The 19270-nt window shown below is 37.2% G+C and overlaps 3 protein-coding genes across 3 annotated transcripts; 2 read left to right on the top strand and 1 right to left on the bottom strand.

Annotated features, from left to right (window-relative positions):
• Positions 1–3963: 3963 nt before the first annotated feature.
• LOC118733763 (SREBP regulating gene protein) lies at positions 3964–5524 on the top strand. Its single transcript, XM_036463301.1, has 2 exons — positions 3964–4256; positions 4323–5524. The coding sequence occupies exons 1-2, from the start codon at positions 4170–4172 to the stop codon at positions 4881–4883; spliced, it is 648 nt and encodes a 215-aa protein (XP_036319194.1). The 5' UTR covers positions 3964–4169; the 3' UTR covers positions 4884–5524.
• A 70-nt stretch (positions 5525–5594) lies between these two features.
• On the top strand, positions 5595–6732 carry LOC118733762. Its single transcript, XM_036463300.1, has one exon. The coding sequence runs from the start codon at positions 5720–5722 to the stop codon at positions 6611–6613; it is 894 nt and encodes a 297-aa protein (XP_036319193.1). The 5' UTR covers positions 5595–5719; the 3' UTR covers positions 6614–6732.
• Positions 6733–13058: 6326 nt separating this feature from the next.
• Positions 13059–18716, bottom strand: LOC118733764 (allantoinase). Its single transcript, XM_036463302.1, has 7 exons — positions 18349–18716; positions 18098–18249; positions 17766–18033; positions 17442–17587; positions 17033–17370; positions 13520–13725; positions 13059–13419 (listed from the first exon to the last, which is right to left on the bottom strand). The coding sequence occupies exons 1-7, from the start codon at positions 18502–18504 to the stop codon at positions 13261–13263; spliced, it is 1425 nt and encodes a 474-aa protein (XP_036319195.1). The 5' UTR covers positions 18505–18716; the 3' UTR covers positions 13059–13260.
• Between the last annotated feature and the right edge of the window lie 554 nt (positions 18717–19270).

The raw sequence follows: 19270 nt of genomic DNA on the forward strand, positions 1-19270 counted from the left end.
TGAAACTTGGATTTACATATCGACTGCTGACTGGATCATTGACCTATCTCGGCAGCCAGTTCAAAAACGCCCTATCTCAAACAACCTTTCAAGAACGCCCTATTTTAGAATTTTATTGAAAAACACCCTATCTGAGAATTCGGTTCAAAAATGCCCTATCTTACTTCAAAATGTATTGAAAATGTACTGATTTAGGGCGTTTTCGAATCGGCAACTGAGATAGGGCGTTTTTGAAACGAATTCTGAAATAGGGCGTTCTTTAAAAGCTTTTTGAGATAGGGCGTTTTCGAACTGGCTGCCGAGATAGGTCGATATTCCACTCAGCAGTCGATATGTACATATGTACTAAGAAATCGGCGTATACTTAATTTTGTGAGTAACTGTATGTGAAATAAAACTTTCACTTATTTATAAAGATCGCATTATATTATGTCATATAACTCAGGCAACAACTAAAGAATTCGAGTCCCCTACCCCAATTTCTTCATCCATGATATTAGAGGCGAGTGCTACTTCAGTCCTCTTCACTTTGAAGTCCTGCGCTATGTTATACCGGGGACAGACACCAGATGTAAATTTATTGTCTCCGCCACAACTCAACTAAAGTTTCGTTCCTCAACTTTACTTGATAAAACCTATAAAACTGACAAAAAGCAAAATTTCTCTCAGAGAAATAACGGAAACCCGAAAAGTATGCCAACGCTTTTCGTGTAAAAACTGGTAAAACTGTTAAGTACACCGTGGGCGCCATTTTTTGTTTACATAGCAGTTTTTTTTATCATTTGCCGATCTGCTAAATCATACGCAAGCAAATTAACAAAAATACTTACAAAACTTGATATTTATTTGCTGCGATATATTTAAGAAGGTGAAAATGTAGGTGTACTTTTTTTGTTTATTCAACTTTCAAATCGTTTGAACAGTGGTTCAGCCGGAGGTCAAAACTCAAAAATATACACATTGTCTATCCTGTGATACATTGACAGGCAATCAGTCATTATTAATGGTACTTTATTACCGTGTAATTTTTTTTGCGATAAAAATTTTTTAGATTTAGAAAGTTGACAAAACACATTTTCATTGTGAATCGTGTTTTCAGAGACTCAATACTTCTAAGGGCCGTTTTCTCATCTAACCTTTAGATTACCGGCCACTTTATCTTCTCGATATAGGAGTTTTCGTTTTCTCATCAGCGCATTAATTTCTCGAATCGATAAATTGTGCAACTACAAAAATTTGTACACAACTTTAAATTTTGGTTTGGTTTTGGTTCATGAGTCAGAAGACATTACCAGATTTAGAAAATGTGAATACTCCTGATATAGATGTGTAAAAGTTTACGTAAAAGGCTTCGACGGTTTTGAAAAGGGGCTCATAGGGTAAAAAAAACGTGAAAAGCAAGCATTCGAACTGGTGAGAGAAGTTATATTTTTACCAAAACATGCTACCAAATTGCATCCTGCATGATTAAAGCCATAAATTTAAGTTTCAAACTTTGTACAAAATTTAGAACAACATTCAACAAATTTATTAAACTAAGTTTTTTGAAAATTAGCAGTTTTATAGATTATGAAATTTTAGTAAGATAGAAGGTTGGCTTCAAAAGGTTGAAAATTCGCGTTAATTTTTCAAATTTTATATCTGAACGATCTTTCATGACACGACATGAATTTGTCAAAAAGTAAGAAGCTTTAATGAAAGTATGTTGAATCTTACTAGAGTTTTATAAAAATTAACGTTTTAATTTATGTGGTTTTGGTAATAGCATGAACAATCTGCCTAATCCTGAGTTTCGCCTGAAAAAAGTTCACCCGAAAATTTGTCATCCGCCCATAGTAAAACCATGAAAACCAAGAGTGTTGAAAAGTGAACCGGTTAGGGTAAAATGAAACTCATGATAAGGCTGAATACTTATATGGAAAATTAGCGTAAAGATTTAACTTCAAAAACATTCAGCCTTATCCTGAGATTCATTTTCCCCGAACCGGTTCACTTTTCACTTTTGGTTTCCATAGTTTTACTATGGGCGGATGACAAATTTTCGGGCAAATTTTTTTTTCGGGTGAAACTCAGGATAAGGCAGATTATTTTTCAAAATACAAACCTGCGAAATTTAGCGTTATTATATAGAAAAATATCGTAGAATTTGTATCTTTCGAAAATACCAATACATGGGAGGTCAGCGTGGTTATTGTCCGATGTCAAAAATTTGCAAAGAATTTTTGAGTGCGGCTAACAATAGTGAGTGTACTAAGTTTGGGTGAAATCGGTTAAAAAAATTTATCAAATGCTGTATGTTTTGCTTAAAGTTCACTGTATATATCAATTTTAAGTAATTTGGCTGCAGTAGTTACTTAAATATCGCAGTTTTCGTTTTTTTCCAAAAATACCGTTATATGGAAGGCAAGCGCAGTTTTGATCCGATTTCACTCGTTTTCATTACCAACCTAGCCCGAACAAAGAGTAACAAGTGTACCAAATTATAGCGAAATATTATTTAGTTTTCGAGAAAATGAGTTTTAACCGTTGCTCCATACAAGCTGAACCACTGTGCGATGGTGAGATATCAGTTGCGTTCGCGTAGCTGTTAATTGTTCATGTTTAACCAAAACTTACAAGTTTTTGCGTTCGCGTACGTAAAAAACTTGCAAAGTAGGGGAAATTGAGAGAGCAAAGTGACATTTCATTTTGAGGGGAAGCTGCTGGTTTCTGCTGGAAAAATTTTCGCCAACAGCAATTTGCCAACAGGAAAACAGCTGATCAAAAACAGCTGGTTGGCATTTACGCAAATCACAAAATTGAATTTGGTGGTTTGGAAGTTCAAAATTACAAAATGCGACTAATTAAACTTGTAAGAAATAAGTGGTTATTTGTTTAATCAATAAACTGTGTCAGTATAACACTTTGTGGTGACTTTTCGCACGTTTTAAATTTAACACTTTTGAACGTAAACAAAAATTATATCAGCTGTTCGTCTAACTTGCAAGTTTCTGCAAATTTTCTGTTCGCGTACTATTTTGGATATTTTTCTCTTGTGAGAGAACAGATGACATTTCGCCGGAATTTGGCAGTTGGTTGGTTTTTACTGGAGATTTTAAACGAACGCACCTGACAATTCGCCGGAATTTGGCAGTTGGTTGGTTTTTACTGGAGATTTTAAACGAACGATCATTTACGTTTGGTCGTGTCAGCAGACACCCCTATAAGAAATCTTACTGGCAAATGACCGGTCACCTGACGGTCAGTGCTGATGCAATAATGCTGCAATTTCCTCATCAGAAATTCGGGGGTAATATGAAAAACCTGACCAGATCTTTTGTGTACATGTGACTATGCGTGCCTTTCTCAAATGGGGATTTTGCCAGCAGTGCTAAAGGGTCCCTTTTCTACTTATTGCATTTGCTAAGGTTATTTTTACAAATGTGTTTCTGTGTTTGGTGTATATTTTAGTGTGTTAGTAAAGAGGTCAAGAAAAAGTCCTTTTCTTGTACGGACGTTAATGTACGTTTACGTCGGTAAGTGTGGGCACTTAAAGAACTAACTTCAAAAAGTCCATTACGAACATTGCACCGGAAATAGCAGCTAATTAAGTTTATCTCGGTCACAAACCATACACATGACCAGGGTTGCACTTAGTTTTCTTACCTCTTTGTGGGCGCTAAGGAATTAAGTGAAATAAACGTAAGATAACATACGAGATCTATAGATTTGCGTTCAGGGGCAACAACTAGGTAAAGTCAAACATTCTACATTCTTTGATAAAAATAATCGAAGTTTCCAAGTTTCATAATCACTCAGAAAAACAAGTAAATAAAAATTAAATTACATTCATCCGGCAACACTACTCAACAGCTGTTCGCAAGCTGCAATTCGTGCTTTTGTTTTGTTGTACGCCTGCACACTGGCATTTCTACATTAAAAAAAAAAAGAAAAATAGAAAACACTTATTGGCGCATTGTTTTTATAAAAAATTATGTACTAGATAAATCGTAAAATCGTAATTTACAATGTTTTAAATTAAAAAACTACGTACAATGGTGGTCACGCCAATGAAGATTTAGGTGGAGACCTCGAGGGAGCCCTGTAAACACATGCGGCGCTATGACTACAATCTCGGCAGCTAGCGTGCCAGCAGTGAAGACTACGTCGATTTAAGATACCGAAGAACAATGTGGCCACGCTTTCTTGGCCGACGTATACTCTACATTACCATCACATTACTTGCCGTAGTATTTTTAGTAACGAATTTACTTAAGGTGAGTGCTGATTGGCGACAACAAATGGCCATTACTGATTAACCATATCTAAATACCTTCCCTTAGCATGGCGGTCTTAGCGCCCTACATGCGGATAATGTGCTCACCGTTCAGCGCACACGTCCGCTCATTTGGCGCACACTTCAGGAACACCTACTGCCTGACGAACCACAAAATCGCACCAACGATCCAGATATGCGTTGCCGCAACTCTGTGCAGGGACGCGATTTGCTCGTCGATGATCGCGGCTTTCTCTGCCGTCGCGAACATCTACTACTGCCCAGTAATTGCTGTGATGTGGAAGTGTCCGAAACAAAATATTACACATGCGACACATGCAATGCAACGACACATTGCTGTGATATGTATGAATATTGTGTATCTTGCTGCCTGCACCCGGCAAAGCGTACATTGCTGGAGCTAGTCTTGCGCACAATTACTGGACGGCAGGCAGCTGTATATGCCCATGTAGAGGATCATTTCGAGTTGTGTTTAGTTAAGTGCCGCACCAACTCGCACTCTGTAGCCCATGAAAACAAATACCGCGATGGGCTGCCCAAATATTGTTACGGGCAGACAGAAGCCCATGAATCGCAACGTGAAGTATCAGGTAGTATGGCACGATGATTGTACTGCTCCCATTTACCCGGAGTAAATATGGTGGCGAATGGGAGATAGAAAAATACATTTCTAGTAGTGCGTAGTAATTATTTACAATGACTGCACCCAGCTGTTCAAGTCAACTTCGTAAGATTATATGAAGTATGCAACGAACGCTTAATTCTATATTAAATACGTTTATATATAATTAAAATGTTACCGAATGTTAAAATGCGACATGGTGAACGTGCCGCTGCTGCTGATACATTTATTTTAACATTTGAGTGCTAGTGCTAGTTTCATATTCGATATCCTGTGCGAATAAAAATGATTGTAACGTATTTAAATCTTAATATAAGTGTAAGCTTGTAGACGTGTTTCAAACTTTGGTTAATAACAAAATTACTCATTAGCAGCTGAAAATTTAACTGGCTTTGGGGGTTTAAAAACAAAAATACCATGACACAACAATTTTAAGTATTAAATTAGAATTTAGTTAGCACTAATTTTAATTTTATATCTTTTAAATTAAGGTCTTGGTACAAGTATAGATATAAGATTGTTAGGTATGATATGTTTTGAAGTAATACTCTTTTTGCTTTAGTTAAGCAAAAGTAAAATGTAACATTAATTACATTAATAAATTAAAACGTAGTTTTTTCACATTATTTTAAATATGAATCATCAATGTTAGTAGGAATATGACTTGGATTTAGTAACCACTTCATAACAAACGTAATTTCTTGCCTACCATTTACTGTTTTCTGTACAAAACGCATTTCAAAGAAATAATTAACTACATACCAAAAATTTTAGATTTTTAACTTCTATTTGTCATATATTTTCTGATTTGTTTAATTGTAATGGCCTCTCATCCAATGACCAGTTGCTCCGATAATAATGATGGCTGCATTCCTGTTGGATCAGCATCACTTAACAACATAAAAGATTTCGATCTGGAGGACATTGTGCAAACATTGACGAATACGGTTAATGAAACAGTTAATACAGCCGTGCAACTGATATTGAGTGATGTGGGAGGCGAATTCTTTTATCCTAATCCAAGGCCTCGGACTAAGACCACAAAAGAACATCATAAATTTCTTAGCTTCGATGCTGAATACAAAGAGAAGAGTATTGATTGGGTTACTATACAGGATTTTTCAGTCAATGAAATATTCACACAAGTGCGCGACTTTATAAATTTGTGGCATTTATCAGATGCTACGAAATTTACGCTTGGGATAAACGACAAGTCACATATTATACCAAGGAAGGGTACTAGATATTTTCTTGATGCAATTTTTTCGAAGCCCACACCCGTTTGTCCTAATCCATTGGCTGTTGCAAAAGTCTTCTTTACCGTTATAGTGCCCCAATACTTACCAAAACACTATCCAATTAAGGTGATCTATCGCTTTGAAGGCTATAGCACACATTATCATGCAAATGGGCCACGTAAGATGCGTACTAAGGATTTTCAAAGGTACTTTATTGATTCAATACTGCAAAGAAAACTGGTGTTCTATGCAAAGATATTCGAATGCCGCCATCCACATATTAAATTGAACAAAAGCGAACAATTTAAGGAGAACGATGAAAGTGAGGAGAAGAATGGGGGTGTAGAAGAGGAGAAAAATCCCGTTGATGATATGAATGACTATGATCTCGCCGGTTTAAATGATAATGCAAATGATCAAACTGATGATTTTATAATCAAGAATGCAAGCGAATTATACGAAGAGCAAATATTGTAAATAAATACACATACTTTACGCAAAGTTTTTTGCTAAGTAGAATTTAATTACTAAATTACTCAGTTTTCCTTGCTTCGCCAATAACTGAATTGATAGTATGTGAAAAAACTGTGAAAATATTAACATACTAGCTTATACCCGCGGGTTTCACCCCACGCTTTTATACAAATATGAAAAATAATTTAATGATGTTAGATTTTATTTCTGTGCCCATTTCGTTATAGCTCGTTATTTTTTAAGCGAGTTGAGGTATTGAGGCCGCTTAAAACTATGAAATTATAAAATCTCGTCTGCGCGCTAGACATACGAAAGATATCAATCCCTCTAAGTTTACCTTAAAATGGTTCCAGGTATACGACGCGTGAACGTGTAACCTTCTTGGAGGTGCCACGGCGGGTTCTAATATTTCCAACTCAAATTTAGTAACATGGCCTTGATAACATACCACTTCTCATTACTATAGCAAATGCCTCAAGAGAGCTTTAGATTATAAGGCCGAACCCGGCTCTCCCTTTTCCATTTAATGAAATTTATTCAGTCAGTGCGGCACTTATAAAATAAATCTCCATAACAAATTTAAAATACTTCGAGAGATTTTCTATCCTTCCAGAGATATATATTAAGAAGTCTTTAGTATGTATGGGAGGCGGCATGCCTCCTTTTTGAATAACACAAATTTTTCTCCATGAGTATGAAATTAATTTTGTATACACATCTCGGTGCCAAGTTCCAGTCCTCTGCAATAAACACCTCCAGAGATATGCAGCATAGAAAAATCAGTTTGTATGGGAGTTGCTACACCACCTTTTCCAATAACTCTCATTTTTCCCCATGAGTATGGTATTAGTTTCACATACATACATACATATGTATTTCCACACCAAACTTTAGTGCTTTACCCCAAACATTTGAAGAGATATGCAATATGAAACTTTCAGTCAGTGTGGGAGGTGCTACGCCTCTTTTCCAAAAACGTCCGTTTTCCTCCGTTTCGCACAGTGTTGGCAAACTGTTGAATAACGATTAAAATGTTAATCGGGTTTGACGATTAAAATTAATTAGCCGTAATCAACTGTACGATTAATGATGACAGTTTTTTAATCGTTAATCGCTGGCTGCGATTCCGTTTAATTAATTTAAAACATTAATCGTTAATCCCATTAAAAATAAAATCTGATTAATTTGTCTAGTTTGCCCGAGTTTGAAACCAAACACCAGTTATAGTAATTAGTTTGTGTTTTATGCTTATAAAAAGCACATAATATAAAAAAACAATAATTATTGTTATTAGTAATACATAAACTGGAAACTTTTACAAACCTAGTTTGTAAAACGTTTGTTGATATATGTCTTAATGAAAATGCACACCAAATTGCTTAGATTGATGAGGAAACCCGACTTAGTCATACCAGATTAACTTGCTTTGTGTGCACAGAGAAATTCCAGCATAACTTAATTAATCACCAAACCTACTTGATCAAATTAAGAGTTAGTGATTAAAAATTAATTTTTTAATCGCGGTTACGATTAACTGTTTAGTCAGATTAAAATTAATCACGATTAACCGTAATCAGATTGAATTTCATTGAATTAACTAACTGATTAAAACATCAATCGATAAATGCCAACATTGATTTCACATACATATCACTATACCAAGTTCCAGTTCTCTCCCACAAATACTTCCAGAGATATGTATGTAATATGAAAATTCCAATTTGTGTGGGAGGGGCCTTGAGTTATCGGAAGTAGCCTATTTTTCAATCCAGGTCATAAACTATCTTTGAGCAAAATTTCATTTTCAAACAGGTGGAAATTCTTAAAAAAGTAGCCTACTTTCCAATCTAGGTCGCGTATTAATTTAATTAAACTTTTCTAATACGTGACAGCTCTTAAAATAGTAGCCTATTTCCCGACATAGGTCACAAGCTATCTCTGTGCGAAATGTCATGCAAATCTGTTCAGTCCTTTCCGCGTATTAATTTAATTAAAACTTTTTTAACAGGTGGCAACTCCTCAAAAAAATTAGCCTATTTTCTACTGTAGTTCATAAGCTATCTGCTTGCAAAATTTCATGCAAATCCGTTCAGACTTTTCCGCGTATTAATTTAATTAAACATTTTTAGAAGGTGGTAACTCTTAAAAAAATTAGCCAGTTTTTCAACCTAGCTCATAAGCTATCTGTGTGAAAACTTCCATGCAAATCAGTTCACTCATTTCCGCGTATAAATTAAATTAAACATTTCTAACAGATGGCAACTCTTTAAATAAAATAGCCTACCTTCCAACCTAGGTCATAAGCTATCTGTGTGCAAAATTTCATGCAAATCCGTTCAGTCGTTCCCGCATATTAAATAAATTAAACTTTTTTAGCAGCTGGCAACTCTTCCAAAGATTAGCCTATTTTCCACTGTAGGTCATAAGCTATCTGCCTGAAAAATTTCATGCAAATCCATTCAGTCGTTTCCGCGTATTAATTTAATGAAACTTTTTTAACAGGTGACAACTCTTAAGAAAAGTAGCCTATTTTCCAATTTAGGTCATAAGCTATCTGTGTGCAAATTGTCATGCAAATCCATTCAGTCGTTCCCGCATATTAAATAAATTAAACTTTTTTAACAGGTGGCAACTCTTTAAAAAAAATAGCCTATTAACCAATCTGACCATTAAGCTATCTGCGTACAAAATTTCATGCAAATCCGTTCAGTCTTTTCCGCGTGATGATTTCCCAAACATCCAAACATACAAACTTTCACATTTATAATATTAGTAAGATTTGTTGAAAAGAAATCTGCAAACAGTTACGTTTAGGCCTAAATTGCTATGAATCACTAGCATTCAACCTATCCATGAAACCGATCTTGATGACTATAACCTGCTTATTAGCAAAATAAGAGCTCTAAAGCTAACAATAAAAGAATGGTTCCTGTGGAATGATATTTGTGCACCGTGGCGTATGAGTTACATAATACTCGGCAGTCATTTTTACCACCTGTACGAAAGAGGTCAGGCTACAATAGATATTCACGTCGTTGGCGAACCAATTCCGACGGTGAACATCCCGTGGACGAAGCTTCAGACATGCATTGCCTTCTGAACATCCCGTGGACGAAGCTTCAGACATGCATTGCCTTCTGAACATCACATACACAGTGAGGCCCAACAATTACGCTCAGCAAGCTGTTCCTAATAGGGTGTTATAGACGTGAGCACCCGAACAGACGCTTGCTTCATGCACAGTCCTCACTCAGTCCCGTCGGAAGGCATATCTGTGAGCTGAAGTACGAGGTCCAGTAGCATGTACAACAGACGTTGAAGCCGAGACTGTACAGATAGGCTACAAATGACATTCAGAAGAAGGCTATTACCGACTATGTGTACAGACTCCCGTCCTGTGGATGTCGACATCGATACAAGCACCAACTGTTAAAGAGAATGAGTTTCATTTGCCGCGACAGACCCGCGTCATATTGGCCCAATTATGGTATGGACACTGCAGTCGCCTAAGCAGCATCCCCAATTAGTGTCCAGCATGCGGTGATTCCCCACGACACCAGCCACCTCTTCACAACTCAACTCAGCTAATACCAGTCTCCCTTTGGTCGACCCTGTAGAAAAATTACGTTTCCTGTACTTATCGTTAGTTCAGCGTAACGACATGGATTGAAACACTATCCGATCTAAGTAAGGCTAAGTATCTGCTACAACAACCGTAACACAAAATTGTATTCGTTAAACCAATCTGTGTTCGTATGCAAAAGTAGCTTATGTCGAAAGTCTGGCTTTAGTATAATGCGGCATTCCCTTTATTCTTTAAAAGACAAGGAATTTTTTGATGAGACTTAATAAGAATATTGACTTTTCAGTATCGGAACTATTTCTTGCACGTTTATTTGCCAAATGCTGTTCAACAGCTCAGCGCCAGTGAGTCATTCGCAATCATATGCCGCGAATGCCGATTTATACAAAAGCCAGCCTTTCGACATAAGCTACTTTTTCACACGAACACAAAAATGTTAATGCGCATAAAAGAATATTTAAACTGTATGTAAGTATTTGGGAGGACCTCTTCCCGCTGCTTGAAACCAAACGAGGTTTTAGACAAGGCGATTCACTCTCGTGCGATTTCTTTAGTCTGATGCTGGAAAGCTTAATAAGAGCTGCCAATCTGAATCGCAGCGGTACCATATATAGCAAAAGAACGATATCGCTGGAATATGCAGATGATATCGACATCATCGGTCTGAAACAAAGGGACGTAACTGCAGCATTTTCCCGTTTAGAAAAGGAGCTAAAGAGGTTGGTCTAGTGGTGAATGAAGACAAGACAAAATACCTCCTGACATTATATAAAGAGTCCACGCGTTTCGATGCACACTGTTTACTGTTGGCAGCTTCAACTTTAAAGTAGTGAAAGACTTTGTTTACCTAGGATCCAGCATAAACACCACCAACAACGTCAGCCTGCAGATCAAGCGAAGAATAACTCTTGCCAACAGGTGCTATTTCGGGCGCGATAGGCAATTGAAAAAGCGAGCCATCTCTTGGCGAACAAAAATTACGCTCTTCAAGTTTCTCGTCCTGCCCGTTCTGCCCGTTAAGGCGCAGAAACATGGACGATGTCAAACAAAGATGAGATGGCTTTGGGTGTTATAGAGAGACCTACTCTACGTAATATCTACGGAGAAGATAGAATTACCAACTGTATGAACTTTTTAACGTCTTAGTTAAGCGCATATAAATATAACGATTGCGCTGGCTTGAACGCATGGATGACGACGCTCCTTTGAAAATATCCCTTCACTTAGCACCCATGGGTGGACAACGAAAGTAAGGGCGCTCACGAACAAAATGGAGGGGCCAAGTGAAGAAAGACCCATCTGCACTCGGGATGAAAAACTGGCGCAAATTTGCACAGGAGGGAGGCGATTTGAGAAGCTTTTTGGTCTCGGTCCTAACCGACAAACGATTATAGCGCCAAATAAGAAGAAGATGTCAGTATGTAATGACACTCAAAATGCTTAATCAATATGAAGGACACTCAAAGGCTGCTATCCCTGCAAGCATCGAGCTAAAAAGATAATGACAGTGTTTAACCGTTGTTATTATATTTTTCTACTCATCCATAGTTACTAATTTCCATTCTGTTTTATTCCCGAAATATTTCTTGTTGCCATGTTTATTGATAAATAAGTTTATCAGAAAAGTGTAGTCCCAGTTGTCCTGGAGGATTTAAATGCACGTTAATGAAGATCAATTCATTAACATAAAAGTATGAAATTCTGGCCATATCGTATGACTTGGTGCAAACTTCCACTGGCGAAAAACTCATTTGAGAGAAAGCAATTTTATTTCATTTAGCTCGCATCGCTCCAATAGTCGCTACGGCCGAGTGAGCAAAGCCATTCGAGAGATGCGAGTTCGAGCCCTAGGGCATCGGAATTTATTTTTCAATCTTTAAATTACATTTTTTCTTTTTTAATTTAATTAGGTAAATATGTATATGTTTTTTATTTAATTTAATTTTTAGGATCTTATTTTAGTTATTGTTTTAAATTTTAAGTACTATTTTCTTCTTGTTTGATTTAGTCTTTATCTTCTTCTAATTTAATTTTTAGATTTTTTTATTCTTAAATATTTTTTTTTTATTCTATTTATTTTTAAAAAATTACTTTATTTTATTTTTCTTTATTTTCATTTTATTAATTTTTTTCTTTAATTTAGTTTTCTTCATAACCGATTTCAAAAAAGGAGAAGGTTATCAATATTTTAGCACATAATTTTGGACCACGTCAACTGATTTCGATAATTTTTTATCGGAAAGGTATTGTCTCAGAGGTGGACCTAAATTTTCATATGAGAATTGAAGTCGGATGTGTTTTTCGCTAAAAATTTTTTGTATATTCATTATCTTTTGCGAGATCACATCACTGGGACGTCTAATGGAAATTTCTAAAAACTCCATTAAATTTTTCTAATTTTTCTAATATTTTTTCATTTATGTTTTATTTTTTTATTTAATTTGTTTTTTTATTATATTAATTTTCTTTTATTTTTAGATGTTATTGTTTTAAAAATCAAAATAAATTTTTTATGTCATTTAATTTTTAGGATCTTATTTTAGGGTTTTTAATTAAATTTTCTTTAAATTTCTAGATTTTGTTTAAAAATTAAAATTATTTTTTGAAGATTTTCTTATTTCTTCTTTTTTGGTTTAATGTTTATCTTTTTCTAATTTAATTTTTAGATTTTACTGTTTTCAAAACATTTTTTTTTTGATTCCATTTAATTTTTAAAAAATTGTGTTATTTTATTTTCATTTTGTTTAATTTTTCTTTCTTTAATTTAGTTTTCTTTTATTTTTTAGTTTTTATAACATTTTTTGAAGAGTTGGATTAATCGAAATTTCCATAACGAAAAACTTGATTTATAAGTTAAAAGCCCTTATCACCATAAACACCACACAAATCTCCATAAGCCAAGCTGTACCTTTTATTTGCGGAGGTAGTGTTTTACAGGAATTAAAACTAAGAAAAAGCTTTCGAATCCTTTCTTGCAAGAATTTTTTACGTGATTAAAGACCTAAAGCATGTGGCCAAGATTGAACCTTGCTTGTGGCTATATGTATTTCAGTTATTATGCCTTCCTTTACATTCGAACAAATTTCACAAGCTTTTTAGTGCTTTTGCGCAACAGCACCTTGCCTAGTGGCTGACCGAAACCCTCATATTGCTGATAGACGTGCAATCCGCGCACAATGGTGGCATGCACTACACCACGCAAGCGCTGATCCATGTAGGGGGTGGCCTGTAATACAAATACATTTGTATATATGTACATATAGTTCGACTATTTTCACTCAATCTGCCATTCAATTTTCCTCCTACATATGTATGTAACTACAAACCTTATTGGTAGAGTAGAGCATATCCGCTGAGACGTTGAACTCCTCTTCTGGATCCCAGATGCAAAAATCAGCATCATAGCCTTCCTCAATTTTACTCTTAAAGCTGGAAAGACCACAGAGAACTGCCGGATTTTGGCACATAAGCCGATAAATATGTTCCATACCCAGTCCATGGGCTTGACAGTGTGTCCATACGACTGGTAGTCCTGAAGCCACAGTGTAAGAAATTGAAGACATAATATTATAACAAAAAATAAATAAAAAGAAATAAAATACGAGTAAAATAAAAAAATTCTGATTCACTAATCACCTGCATAATCCTGTATCTACTAGCCTGATCAAATTATTGCAGAGGCATACAGCCCAATTCTGAATAATCCCGGGGAGTTTGTTCTCCGGGAATTTGTTTCTCCCGAGAAAGAAATCCTCCAATAATTAACTCCCAGGGAGTAGCATTTTCCCCGAAAATTTGGGAGGAGGAAATTCCGAGAGCTGTTTGACACATTTTTTACAGCTCAACTCCGCCATTTGAAATAAAAAATCCTCGGGGAGTTTTTCTTCATGATAAGAGGAAAGGGAAAAGAGAAAAACTCCCGCGGAGTTTCTGTTCAGAATCGCCCTGATAGGTGCTCAATTTAAGGAAAATTGAATTTCGAAGCTTAGGAAAGTCAGAAAATTCGCCATAGAACGCTGCAAGTCAAAATAATGCCAATCATACAAAGATGCAAAGAAAAAGTATAAAAAGGCGGTGAAGAGGTTCTGCCGGAGTGAACAAATTCGTGTCAGAGAAGTTACCAATAAAACCTCTATTAGAACAGGAAATGATGCATGGACACCACCTATGGAGGAGGGCCTAAACGGGCCTATTGCTATCATCAAAAGAATTACTGAACTCGATTGTGGACAAAGAAACAACAAAATAAGCAATAAATCATTTTCCAGAAAGTAAAGGAACCTTGTCGGCCGCTGTGGTGTAGTGGTAAGCAGTGCGCGCTTCCGCTCCACAACGCCTGGGTTCAAACCCAGGTCAAAGCAACATCGCAAAAATATAGAAAACGGTTTTTCTTAACAACGGTCGTCCCTCGGCAGGCAATGGCAAACCTCCGAGTGTATTTTGCCATGAAAAACAGCTTCTCATAAAAATAAAATCGCCGTTCGGAGTCGGCGTAAAACTGTAGGTCCCTCCGCTTTGTGTGACAACATCAAGGCGCACGCCACAAATTGGAGGAGAAGCTCGGCCAAACACTGACATATGTGTAAGCGCCAATCTATTATTATTATTATTATTAAGGAACCTACCGTAGAAAGGGCGAACAAAGTCCGTTTGACTTATATTTTACAAAACTGGAAGAGTGTCAAACTTGTTTTCGTCCACCAACCGGAAAAAGTCAAAGAGTCGTATATCCTGCATGCTAAGAGCACTGGAAAGACCGTTAGATGTTCAACTCAGTTCCCTTTTATGTAGATCCAAACTAACGAGAGCCCACCACATATAGGCAGGAATCCTATTAGCAATTTAGACTGCCTTGGCCCAATGGCTAAGTACCCGGGAGTTGCATTAGATACCAAACTGAGCTGGAATAAAAATGTCTAAAGACGCAGAAAAAGAACATATATAACCTGTTGTACATCATGCAAGGTCGCCTTCAGTAGGATTTGGGAACTAAATCCGAAACTTGCCCTGAGGATGTACAAGGCTATAATAAGGCCAATATTCACATGCGGTACATTATACTAAATATCGTAGATAAGCAATACACACATACCATGTCAGAAAAATTAGTAGGATTTAACGAGCAAATTGTGCAGGGGCTACGAGAGAAATTAAGTAGAAGAAATTTTCAACCAGACTGAAATAGTCAGGCTGTTGGATGTCGAAGCATTACGAATATAATGGTATTCTTTATAAGCTTTTAGAATCAGGCAAACAATCAGATTATACTCAGAAGGCTAAGTGGGTGTTAAAACACGTCCGGCATTCCCGCTATCAAATAAGGCACGAATCTTTATTCCGCTACCTATTTACAAGATTGTGTCCTGGGCGGTCATGCCTTAAGGGCTAGACTGATAACTCGGTAACATATCGTCACTAGACACGAATAAAGGCGCGAGCTCAAAAGTTGATCGCGAAAAAAGGCGCATAAAAAAAAATTCAGCGAAGAAAGACTCTTAACATAGTTGGCGGCGAAGAAAGATGCGTAAACTTATTTTCGCGGTCAACTATGTTTGCGGTTGTAATAGTATGTACATTCCGTAAAGATTTTTGGCGAATAATGCTGAAGTGGCAATCCTTGGCCAAGTATAAATCTATGATTACGCGTCTTCCTTCGCCGAAGTTTTTATTATGCACGGGTTCGTCTCTAGTGACGATATGTTATAGACACAATCGCCTTATGCCTAGTTTACAATAACTTAATGCTTATTGCAGATACTCTTACAATAAACGTCATGCTTGTCTGCCCATTTTATGAAGACAATATATCTATTATAAAAGCATCGTTTACTGATGACCAGCTGCGACAAAACAACCAAGTTGATATCACGTTGAGCTCAAAAAATGCTTGGAATCCAGTAAATACGGAAATTGTAGAAATAAACCAGAAGGTCAGACGAGAAACAGCTAGCCGAAGAGACGTTCGGGAAGGTAAGAGCGTAAGCGAACGTGACTATGGTGGTTGGGTATAAATGGACCCGACTAAGGTGCGTTTTTTATATCTTATTTTAAAACAAAACGGAGACTGTTCCAAGTTGATGCAGCTTTTCAACAGACTGCATGAGGACTGTAACAAATCTACAGCTCCGCGCTTAAACCACCTCCCGACTAAATCCCTGACGGCAATATCGGGGTGATTGGTACTTAGACAGAAGAAGGTTTAGATCGGTTAAAGTTCCACACTGACTGTCTCTCGTAAACAAAAACCGTACAAAAAATCTAAAATAGTAAGTGATTGTCGGTGTGTGATATTTAATCTTGATGACTAAATCGATAGTATCTTACTAACGTACACAGTAACGAGGGGACTCATAAATTAGCTAGGATCAAAGCATCTGATAACGAATGAAGGGCGGAAGACTTCGGATGGAGGTAAAGAGAAAATATAGTCAACAGACACGATCACGGGACACAGGTGACTTGCTGAGCATGCAGCAAACTTCAACGATAGGCCTAATCTCAACGAAAGTAGGGAAACGTCTAAAATTAACTCTCGCGAGAGCGCATCACTGGCTCGCCTAAAGGAAATTTCTAAAAACTACATTACTAACATAAGTAGATTCAGCGAAAAGTCTAGGTGGTTTGAAGAAACTAAAAAATCGCGAAAATCGATACTATCATAGGTCGCAGAGAAACCGTATTATAATGGTGCTTACAGCGCTGTTAGTTCTTGTGTAAATACTCAGGCAAGGACCGACTTAGCAGTACGCCATATACATAAGGTGTTAGGGTCTAAAATTCAATTTTTCAACGCACAATTGAGTCAACTACGAGAATCCTAATAAGACCGTTAAACTTACCCAGTTGCAACGACGAGACGCCAGGCCAAGCATTCAAAAAGTTTCCACGCGCACGTCCGTAATTTAAACACTTCACTCCTGGCGTCGCTGGCGAATGATTTGAGGCAATAATATCCAAGCAACCAGCTTTTAGAGCGTCCCATAACCGGGGCTGATTTGACTTCACGCGTATCGGAGGCTGGGCTTTGAACTCGGTATGACAATCTTCGATTTGCTCTGAAGACAATGCAAGGTAATGGGGACAAGTTTCAGCAGTCAGATTTGCGCCGGCGCGTTTGCATTGCGCCACAATGGGCAACACTTCGGCGGAGCTTATGTTCATGATATGCATATGTTTGCTGGAACATCAAAAAAACGAATGTATCTTATGACTTTTTTGTTGTAAATTTCAACAAGCGTAAATATCTACCCCTTATTTGCCGTGGCCAATTGACTGATCAGTTGCACGGCATTTACTTCCATTTCTTCGGGACGTGTGCGCAAGAAGGACTCATATTTTTTGGGTTCTTCCTCATTGGGCTCTATGGCATTCTTTAGAGGCAACTCGGCACTAAACTGTATACATTAAGAAGTGGTTAATTCTACATTATTCATTACTCATTTAAGAGCGATATGCTTTCGTTTCGGGGATATTTTTTCACAAAACTTTACTAAATGTACTTGTATTGGTTTCCTAACACCTTTCGGTCTCATAGAAACGAAAGCTTATCAAATTCCATGTTCACATTCTTACAGCTATAACTGTGCCATCCTCCAGCTTATCGATCACATCTTCAAGATCTTTACGATTTATGGCGGGAAAAGCATCTCCAATTGGTGCCGGTGTGGGCGAAAGTGTGCACTGCAGTCCGATAACGCCAGCACCCAGCAACGTATCAGCTTCTTTGACATTCTCAGGTACTAGGCCACCCCAAAATCCGACATCCACGTAAAGCTTTCCACGCGCCACACCAGTTTTCGTTTTTAGCGCCGCTACGCTGGTGGTGGGCGGTATGGTGTTACTAAAACGAAAAGTTAGTTTATCAACAAAATGTGTAGCACATCTGTCTAAAAGTATGCACGTACGTAGGTCTATCGATGATCGTGGTGAAACCGCCGGCAGCTGCTGCTTTTGTTGCCGCCATAAATCCCTCCCAATCCTTACGCCCCGGCTCGCTGATATTCACATTGGCGTCTATCAGACCCGGCATAAGCACTTTGTCGCCAAAATCATAGACCTACGACAAACCCAAACAAATAGCGCATATTTTTAAAGATGCTCTCTAACAACCGCCTGCTAACCGGCAAAATGTTTTATTTCTCTCTTTTTTGCTCACCGCTTCCGATTCCGTGTTGTATACATAGGTATTCACCTCTTGCGCAGTGCGCAAAATCTTACGTATGATGCCCTCTGTGTCGACAATAATGCCACCATTGAGGAATTCCCGTTCGGTGCCCAGGAAAATTCGCTTGCTTAGAAAAAGCAAATCCATTTTACAACTTCGTTTATGGAGAAAACACTTTAAATGTTTTCTTATTATGGAATCGAAATCACTGTTAGCCTTTATTGTTGGTAAATAAGTATCTACTTGGTTGGATATGCAAATGTAGAAAGTGTTTATTTTTATTGGATTCTATATTTAGAATGATTTTCCGCGTTGTGTATTTTCATACGCGATCACTGAATAGAACTGAATGAGCGAATAAAGGCAGCAGTGTTTTACACAAAACTTTCACTTTAATTTGGTGTTAAGTGCAAAAGCTTCAGAAAGGTAAAAACGCAAAAAAGCTTTTTATTAATTTGATAAGGAATTTATTACTGCTATAAAATTTAAGTCATCCAACTAAATCATTTGATTCAAAAAGCGACTTGTAAACTAACAAGTAGAATAAAGGAATCTGTTATTTCGCTTCTATTTCTTGGTTGGCGCAGTAAGTGATTTAAACAGTGTCCAATAAAGCACGCCAGTCTCTTCTGTGCCAAATGACGCCAATTGGAAGTTCCAAGTGAAGCCAAGTCCTTCCAAACCTAGTTTTCTAACGCAGAGAATGCTCCTCCTCTCCTACCACCAGCGGGTACCTCGTTAAATACTTTCAAGGCTTACTGTGTCCATCCTTTCGACAAGACCGTGCCAGCGAAGTCCTTGTATTTTAACCCAGTGTGCTCTGTTCATGTCATTGTAAATCTCAAACAGATCATCGTTTCATCGTCTGCGGTACTCGCCGTAAATCTTCCGCAAAATCTTTCCCTCGAAAAAT

The sequence above is a fragment of the Rhagoletis pomonella genome, unplaced genomic scaffold, assembly GCF_013731165.1.
Source record: "Rhagoletis pomonella isolate Grant_MI unplaced genomic scaffold, Rhpom_1.0 Rhpom_scaffold_00002, whole genome shotgun sequence".
Classification (NCBI taxonomy): Eukaryota; Metazoa; Arthropoda; class Insecta; order Diptera; family Tephritidae; genus Rhagoletis; species Rhagoletis pomonella.

Excerpts from the sequence above, each read along its gene's own strand:
- LOC118733762 (XM_036463300.1), top strand. The coding sequence starts at position 5,720 with ATGGCCTCTCATCCAATGACCAGTTGCTCCGATAATAATGATGGCTGC.
- LOC118733763 (XM_036463301.1), top strand. The coding sequence starts at position 4,170 with ATGTGGCCACGCTTTCTTGGCCGACGTATACTCTACATTACCATCACA. Across the intron at positions 4,257-4,322 it reads TAGTAACGAATTTACTTAAG|CATGGCGGTCTTAGCGCCCT; the intron begins GTGAGTGCTGAT and ends ACCTTCCCTTAG.
- LOC118733764 (XM_036463302.1), bottom strand. The coding sequence starts at position 18,504 with ATGGATTTGCTTTTTCTAAGCAAGCGAATTTTCCTGGGCACCGAACGG. Across the intron at positions 17,371-17,441 it reads TTGGCCACGGCAAATAAGGG|CAAACATATGCATATCATGA; the intron begins GTAGATATTTAC and ends TTGATGTTCCAG. Across the intron at positions 13,726-17,032 it reads CGTCTCGTCGTTGCAACTGG|GACTACCAGTCGTATGGACA; the intron begins GTAAGTTTAACG and ends CTGTGGCTTCAG.